The following is an 8,951-nucleotide window of genomic DNA, read 5'->3' as shown; positions in this document are numbered from 1 at the left end:
TAAACTGCAGATTAAATTATCTTGTCCTCCTCCAGTGGTTAGGACTCCACACCCAGCCTGGGTTCAATCCCTGGTTGGGGAACTAAGATCCTGCAAGCTGTGCAGTGCAGCCAAACAAACAAACAAACCAATCTCCTCCTCCTGACACAAAAAAGAGTAAGGGGGAAGAGATTAGCTATTTTGATGCTCCTACTTCCTTTAGGCATTGGGTCTACTAGTCAATGGTTAATATTAACACACTTCATGTATTTAATATGAAGTCCCCTGATAAGCAGGATAAGAAATCCTTCATAGTTACTATTTTAGAAGGATGTCTGATCTATAATCTCTATGTGCACAGAATAAACTGATATATTATTTTCCAGGAGGGATGTTAGAATAAATGACTACGTACAATCCTAAGATGGAGATCAGATTGGCAGTACCGTAAGTCCCCTACGTACGAACCTTCGAGTTGTGAACTTTCAAAGATTCGAACATGCGTTCCATCAACATCAGGCGTGAGTGAAATTGCAGCTTGCCCTCTGTCTCCTATTGCTGGCGATCCTTCAGCTCTGCTACCTCCCACCTCCCGTAGGTAACTCTTCTTGCCTGTTCACTCGATGGCAGCCCCGTCTGCCAGCTGTTGTACTAATGTACTTTTCAAGGTACTGTACAGTAAGATTAAAAATGTTTTCTTTATTTTGTGTTTGTTTTTTATGCATTATTTGTGTGAAAACTATTATAAACCTACTACAGTACAGTACTATATAGCCGATTGTGTTAGTTGGGTCCCTAGGCTAACTTTGTTGGACTTAGGAACATGCTCTGGGAACGAACTCGTTCATATGTAGGGGACTTGTATGTATATATTGATTTTTTTGAATTTAGTTTTTAAAAAAGTTTTGATTATGTAGAATTTTGCACATATACAAGAGTAGACAGAATAGAATATCCGGAATCGTGACCCAACAGCCATCAAATCATGCCCCATCCACACACCTAACTACCCCCCTCCCATGTTGTTTTAGAAGTTTATTCCAGGTATCATATTATTTCATCTAGGAATATTTCAGTATATACCTCTAAAAGAGAAGCTGTTGTTGTTTTTAAGTAAAACCACGGTACCATTTTTCTCCTAATTGTTCCTTAGTATTATTAAATAATTAGTCTTTTGTTCTTAATTGTACTTTTTTTTGTAGTGAGATAGAGATAGATAGATAACAAGTAGTTCTCAAGTGGAGTCATTTTAGCTCACAGGGGACGTTTGGCAATGTCTGGAGACATTTTTGGTTATAACTGGGGGTGCTACTGGCATCTAGTGGGTAGAAGCCAGGTATGCTACTAAACTCACAGAATGCCACCCCCCCATAACAGAGAAGTATCTATTCCAAAATGCCGATAGTGCCACTGTGGAAAAACCCAGATGACTGATGATAGATAGATAGATAGATAGACAGATAGATATGAACAGCAGTTACAATAGGAAAAAGTTTATAAAGAGATGTATCCATGCCATTAGGTGAGTTTAATAGCCACACGAAGCGCAAAAAAATGGATTTAAAACTGAAAAGAGATTCAGAATTTTGATTCCAATCAAAATGCCCCACCAATCAGTTGGAATTTCATAATCGTTTTAAGGATAGAGATTAGTGGCCTAGTAGTTATTAATGGAACATCTGTGCCTTGTGTGGATAAACAGAAAACTACCATGTTTCTTATGTGAGCAGCAGAGCCAAAGGAAGTAATGAACAAAATGTTCAGTAAATGCAGGTAGAACATGTGTTCTGCAGCAAATGAAAAACCTTGTAAAAATTATCTTGAATTTAATTTGCTAAACAATAATCTGTCAGAAATGGCTTTCTTTCACGTAAAATGAGGCAATGAATGTTAACGCTTGTGTCACATTTTTAAGATGAAAATTGATATTAGTTACTTTAATGCAGACAGAGCTATGCTCATTATTCTCCACACAGAACCCCTGGCAATAATTTACCTAGGAGCGCAGCAGTTCATGCAGATCAAAGCTGCATTATTTAAGTGTGTCCAGGGGGGAGATTTTTAGCTCTGTGCCTATACATTTAAGAAAAAAATATGGTGGTTTGCGTCTTGAGAAACAAGATATGTTTAACTAATTAGGTGCTTCATGCAAGCCCTACAATATTTAACTCCTGAATTCCTCTTATTATCTGGGATGAACCCTCTCCCTATCGCAAATACAGAACAACTGTGGGAATGTAAATCTCTTCAAATGAACAGCAGCGTATTTTCATTTAAATTAAACCCGAATGTGAACAAGATTTAGGAAAGGAAATGGCAGAGAGACAGAGAGAGACAGAGAGACAGAGGGGCGGGGGGAGCTGTAGTTACTAGAGTGTGCCTGGCTGCTTCAGCTCACAGACAACTGATGAAGTCCAACTCTGAAATTTCAGGCAATTTGTATACCAAGCTCCTCCTTTTCTGTAGTCTTCTCTTCCATTGGTAAAATTCTTTTGCAGGGTCATGTAGGGATCCCACCCCTTCTCTGTGTTTTCACTCTGAAGCTTTACACAACTTTACACCTGAATGAACGCCAAACCTCAGTGGATATATAAAGGGAACCTTGAGGAGGAATTTCACAGTTACAGTGCAGAAGCAGAGGGAAAGGAATTAACCAGCTCTCCAGCCAAGCAAATCCTCTACTCACCATGCTTCCTCCTGCCATTCATTTCTATCTCATTCCCCTTGCATGCATCCTAATGAAAAGCTGTTTGGCTTTTAAAAATGATGCCACAGAAATCCTTTATTCACATGTGGTTAAACCTGTTCCAGCACAGCCCAGCAACAACAGCACGATGAATCAAGCCAGAAATGGAGGCAGGCATTTCAGTGACACTGGCCTGGATCGGAACAGTAAGTGTGTTTTACTTCCATGGATTTGGTTTTTTCTTATTTGGTAGCATTAGCTCACATTCCCGTAGAACACTTTCATTGCTAACTAACCTGAACCATATACGTTTTGCTAAACAATCTGGGAAAATCTGCTGCACGTGTATATTGGCATTCTTCCCTACAAAGTTAACATTACTAAAACAGTGATTTGATAATGTAGGCGCAGACTTAAGTTTCTAAACATTCCAAAAGAAAATGTTTCCAGGAATTAGACTGTTGCTTCTTTAAAATCACGCAAGATGAGAATTTTTACAAAGTGTTGTTCTAGTTAAATTCAGATTGTTTTCTGTTTATTTCAGGACATGTGCAATTCTGGTAAAGTGTATAAAGGTAATTAACCAAAGCATGTATGGGAAATCACAAGGGAAAAAAAAGAAGCTCTTTGGGGGAAAAAAATGGCTCACACTGATTTCTAAAACATGTCTAGTGAAAAAATTGAAGTTTGGATGATGATATTTGAGAAAGAGGGGTAAAACTAAAAACATTGGAGAATCATATTCTCCAAAATAATTCCTCATTAACCAGATCAAAATTTAGGTAACTATATTTCTGGGAGAGACTGGGGAAACTTTCATGACTTTAGAGATATAAAATAATGACAGTACAATAATACTTTGTATAGAAAATATTTTTCTTCTTTTCTGTTTGCTTAATTGACAGACTCATTGACCATTAGTTAGAGGGATTCAAATTTCTTCTTTTACTTCACTCTTTTCCTTTAGAAGAGTTCACATGCTAGTAATAGGGTTTTAAAAGAGACACAGAGAAACAGTACACAAGAAATCTTACACAAATCTTTAGCTCGTCCTCAAGCACTTGTCGTTCAAGTGCTAAAAGGAGTTTCAACCTCTGAAAAGTCAAAGCAAGTGTGACTGTTAGTGTCTTTCTAAGAAAACCAAGGTGTTTTAATTTTCATGAGGATGGTTGCTTTTAGGTACACAGGAACTACTTTATTATTATTAGATTACCGAGCAATGTGGTGGGTATTCATTGTCAATGAACTGTCACTGCAAAAATGCCAAATCTCTATATGAACAGGAACACAAAGCTAGACAGGTCAAAATCATCTCCAGCTGTTTCCAGGTGCATTCCTAAGGCAGCTGCAGGAAGGTGAGCTGAATCAGAATCAGACAGGCAGAGTACCCTGACCAGCCAGCTAGTTTACACTTTAATTTCAGTCTCATGCTCTGTACCCGCATGGATGTATGTGCATATACCTTAAATTTTTTCACAACTATCACATCCCTTTAGCCTATATCTCTCACCTTACTAGTACTGCGGTACAGAGCTGACGTAAAACTCCTAATTTAGTATCTACTTCATACTAGCTTTCAATACTCTATGCAAGACCACTTCAATGTCCCTTATAATTTTTATTTTTTAAATCTCAGCAGTCTGTACTTTGAAATATATATATATTTCTGGTTAACAAGGCTCGATTTTTTCCCCCAAGCTTGTTACAGGCAATTCTCCTCAAGTTTAGATAACAAAGCAATGGAAAGGAAAACTCAAGTATTTCAAGATTAATTTTTGCTTTAATTATGTAAGGCATGTAATGAGAAACAGTCAATTAGAGAAAATGCTTATCAAATTCAAATGACTAAACAAAAAGTTTGCCATGACCAATATTCAGGAAACGAACACCGTAGTTCCTTTTGCAGTTGTAAATCAGACATGTTAGGCATTTTTCTGCCATAAAATTCATGGAAATGTAGCCAAGTTGTTATGGCAACCATACGTTCCTGATTTAGGGGGTTTTATATTCTTTAAATATTGAGTTGTAGTGACATTTTGCATTGAAACACTTTAATATTTGTGTTTTTAAAAGTCAGCTTGGGAATTTATGCTTAAAATGCAGTTATTAAGTTTGATATGCAAAATGTCAAATGTACACATATGTATCTATGATTCTCTGCAGCTGAATTTTATAAGTGAAACAAAATATTATGGGTGGCATTGTACACAATATTTAGATATTTTCTCAATAGATTTTTTTTACAAACCTAATTAAAAGCACTTGCAGACATTAACTAATATGACCCATGAGTAAAAGAACATTAAAGTATACTCCTTCTTACCTCATTAAAGAATGAATATTTACACATAAATGTAAGACCTGCTTAATACTTATTGGGGAGTAAGACTAAGAAAATGGGATTTTCATATACTCCAATAAGCTATTAGCTAATGTTATACATGAAAAAAAAATCAGGCCCAGTTTATTTTATTCCATAAATTGTAGCCATATAAGCTGATAATTTTCAGGAAAGCTCTCTCTACAACCATCCAGGCAGTGTTTTGCATTGTGAAAATAAAATGGGTGTTCGCTTCCTATTTGGCCATTTGCTATCATTTGGACATTATTTTTGTCATTGCAGATTACTTTTAAAAAAAAACTGTCCGTTTGTTTTTTGCCTCTGATGCACATTTTTTTCCTGTTTCCTGCAGCTCGAGTTCAAGTAGGTTGCCGGGAACTGCGTTCCACCAAATACATCTCTGACGGCCAGTGCACTAGCATCAGCCCCCTGAAGGAGCTGGTGTGCACTGGCGAATGCTTGCCCCTGCCTGTGCTCCCCAATTGGATCGGAGGAGGCTATGGAACAAAGTACTGGAGCAGAAGGAGCTCCCAGGAGTGGAGGTGTGTCAATGACAAAACGCGTACCCAGAGAATCCAGCTGCAGTGCCAAGATGGCAGCACGCGCACCTACAAAATCACGGTGGTCACCGCCTGCAAGTGCAAGAGGTACACGCGGCAGCACAATGAGTCCAGTCATAACTTCGAGAGCATGTCTCCTGCCAAGCCAGCCCAGCATCACAGAGAGCGGAAAAGAGCCAGCAAATCCAGCAAGCACAGCATGAGTTAGAATTCAGGCTCTCCAAACTGGACTGACTGGTAACCATCTGCTTTACAGATTTGATTGCTCGGAAGACTCAAGCCTGCCACTGCTCTTTTCTTACTTGAAAATATATGCTTTCTGCTTTGATCAAACGCAGCAAGCTGTCCTAAGTATCAGGAGCTTCTTTGGAAATAGCTTTTTCTTTTCAAGTTTTTCAAGACATACGCACATCCATGAGCTGGATTTGCATTTAAATTCCACACATCCTGTAGTATTAATTCCACACATCCTGTAGTATTAGTTCTTGAAAGACTGGTGATACTATACACATCACTGAATCATTACTTTTTAAAAAGGAAAAGGGCTTCTCAGTTACCCTTCATTTCCCAATCCATCTCCCCCACCCCCCAACAAAACCTCTTCGGAATTGAAAAGTTTAAAAAAAAAAAAATTGTTGCCATGAATCTTCAGGTTAACACTTCAGGAAGGTGCTTTTTTTGGTAATCTTCACGGGGACAGTTTAGCAGCCAAGAGTGATCGCCCTTTGAAAGAGTGAAAGGCTTCGTGACATTTCACTTCAAAAATAAGCCCTGTAGCTTTTTACAGTCTCATAGTATGAAATTATACCCTGCATGCTGACCCTCGCTTGGAATGGAATGCCAGAAATGCACGGCAGCAGCTAATAAGTAAAGCTGATTAACTATTTATTTGTCAATGTTATTATTTAATGAGCTTTCACGAGTGATTTTTTTTCAAAATGTTAATTTTTTATGTTCTGAAGCTTTTTCATGTATCTAAATATTTTCTTGTGTAAGTTGTGGTTGATCTAGAAATAGGACAATACATACTGTAGATATGTAAAATAAATATTTTAGTCTCCTTATTACATATATGTTTCATCATGAAGTTTATCAATAGTATGGATCTTTTTAAATCAATAAGATGCTTTGTAAAGATGAAATATGTAATACTTTCTTGTTTAATCTGTGCAATCGGAAGGTGATTTAACCTTCAATTCCATCAGTTTCTTTTAACAAAAATAAACACTGCTAAAAGTTATTGTCCTTGTCTCTAACATGTATAAAAAAGTACGTGTTTACAAAAACTACAGAATAAACGTATCAGAGTAATTGCTTTTTTTTTTAACTTATTTTTTTATTTTTGCTGCGTTGGGTCTTCGTTGCTGTGCGCGGACCTCCTCTAATTGCGATAAGCAGGGGCTACTCTTCATTGCGGTGTGCAGGCTTCTCATTGCGGTGGCTTCTCTTGTTGCAGGGCACGGGAATCTAGGTGCCCGGGCTTCAGGAGATGTGGCTCGAGGGCTCTAGAACACAGGCTCAGTAGTTGTAGCACACGGGCTTAGGTGCTCTGCGGCATATGGGATCTTTCCGGACCAGGGCTTGAACCCGTGTCCCCTGCATAGGCAGGCGGATTCTTAACCACTGTGTCACCAGGGAAGTCCCTGGTTTTTTTTTGTTTTTAATTAATTAATTTATTTATTTATTTTTGGGTCTTTGCTTCTGTACGAGGGCTTTCTCTAGTTGCGGCGAGCGGGGGCCACTCTTCAACGCGGTGCGCGGGCCTCTCACTATGGCAGCCTCTCTTGTTGCGGAGCACAGGCTCCAGACGCGCAGGCTCAGTAGTTGTGGCTCACAGGCCCAGTTGCTCCGCGGCATGTGGGATCTTCCCAGACCAGGGCTCGAACCCGTGTCCCCTGCATTGGCAGGCAGATTCTCAACCACAGCGCCACCAGGGAAGCCCCCCTGCTTTTTTTTAATATAAGGCACATTCAAGTTTTGATAGAAAATTCTATATTAAGAAAAAAGAGAGGGATAGGGAGACTCGATTCAGTAAATAAGACATTTGAATAAGTTGGGTGGCAATCCAGCAGTGAGTTGTGATAAGAATATGATATTTAAATATACCAAGTCTACTGCTCATTATAATCACCTGGGGGAGATACAAGACTCAATGCCCAGGCTGCCATCCAAATGACATCATAGTTTCTGAAGATGGAACTCAGATATCAGCAGTTTTTAAAGTTTTCCAGGTGATTCTAATATGCAGTTAAGTTTGAGAAAGGAATTGTGGAAAAATCACTACCATATGTTGGGAAACTTTGAATATTTGAATAATATTGCAGGGTCCCAAAACCAAAAACTAAAACAAAAGAAAACAAAAACTAGTTTTTCACTGTTTTCAAGTTTGACATGCCATTTATTAACCAATGTAATGAGTCTTGAACAAGATTATACAGTTAAATAACTGTTTTGTCAATTCAATCAATGATTGATCCCATCACTCCAAGTGAAGAAAGCCAAAGAGGCTTCATTATGTATTGACAAGATCTTGGTTTTCAGTTTTTGGCTCCTGAGCATGAAGGAGTCCTTCGTGCTTTTTTGTGGTAGATTGTTCTTTTTGTAATTATGTCTAAAAGTCACATGTATATGACATAAATCATACTAAGCTAAATAAGGACATTAATGTTGTCCCTTCCCTATGAGAGGTAGGAGAGTCTCAACATACATAAAGACGAGAAAACATCTCTCGATTTTGTAATAATGCCAACTATTGTATCATTAAATAAAATAATGATTCATAGTCCACTATTGACTTATTTTCTAGTCTTACTAACTAGATCTTAAACTACTTCATATCATCATATCAATGCATGGAACATTCATAATAATTATATCATAGGTTGAATATACCAAAAATGTATTATTTCATATGTCTATTTTACTTGCTCATCATTGCCCAATATGGGATATTTAACATAACAGAAGACTTAAGACACTTTGGCCATTTCTTCCTTCTCAACATCAAAGCACCTTGTATAGAAGGCCTTGGAGATGGTCTTAAAATTAGTGTGTCCTAAGGCCTGAGGCATAAAAAGGAGTTGACTGGACAATGGCTTCACAATCAAGAAGACTATGTGGTTGCCTTTTACTAATAAAACATTGAAACAAAGGTTTTGGTGATAAAATACTAAAATCATCACTAATTTGATTGTTAATAGTATTTAGTAAGTGAATGTACTAAGAAAAATGAAATGGAATAAAGCAAACTTATAAATAAGGTTAGTCTCGGCTAAGTCAAGGATTGAATCCATTTCTTATGGTCGCATTCAACTTACTGATCCATTTCAGGCCATGTTACATTGTGATGCATTCAATGCATGGTATTTAACATCAAATGACAGGA

At 37.8% G+C, this 8,951-nt stretch overlaps 1 protein-coding gene across 1 annotated transcript; it reads left to right on the top strand.

The window, feature by feature from the left end:
* The first annotated feature begins 2,537 nt into the window (after window positions 1-2,537).
* SOSTDC1 (sclerostin domain containing 1) lies at window positions 2,538-6,807 on the top strand. Its single transcript, XM_032643091.1, has 2 exons — window positions 2,538-2,871; window positions 5,359-6,807. Exons 1-2 carry the CDS (start codon window positions 2,667-2,669, stop codon window positions 5,772-5,774), a joined length of 621 nt encoding a protein of 206 aa, XP_032498982.1. The 5' UTR covers window positions 2,538-2,666; the 3' UTR covers window positions 5,775-6,807.
* Window positions 6,808-8,951: the final 2,144 nt, after the last annotated feature.

This window comes from Phocoena sinus, chromosome 9, assembly GCF_008692025.1.
Source record: "Phocoena sinus isolate mPhoSin1 chromosome 9, mPhoSin1.pri, whole genome shotgun sequence".
NCBI lineage: Eukaryota > Metazoa > Chordata > Mammalia > Artiodactyla > Phocoenidae > Phocoena > Phocoena sinus.
Note: the sequence above shows the minus strand (reverse complement) of the source record. Positions and strands in the feature narration are given on the sequence as shown.

Bases quoted from the DNA above. Each gene is read 5' to 3' on its own strand.
- SOSTDC1 (XM_032643091.1), top strand. From the start codon at position 2,667: ATGCTTCCTCCTGCCATTCATTTCTATCTCATTCCCCTTGCATGCATC. The intron at 2,872-5,358 runs GTAAGTGTGTTT...TGTTTCCTGCAG, and splicing joins CACTGGCCTGGATCGGAACA to CTCGAGTTCAAGTAGGTTGC.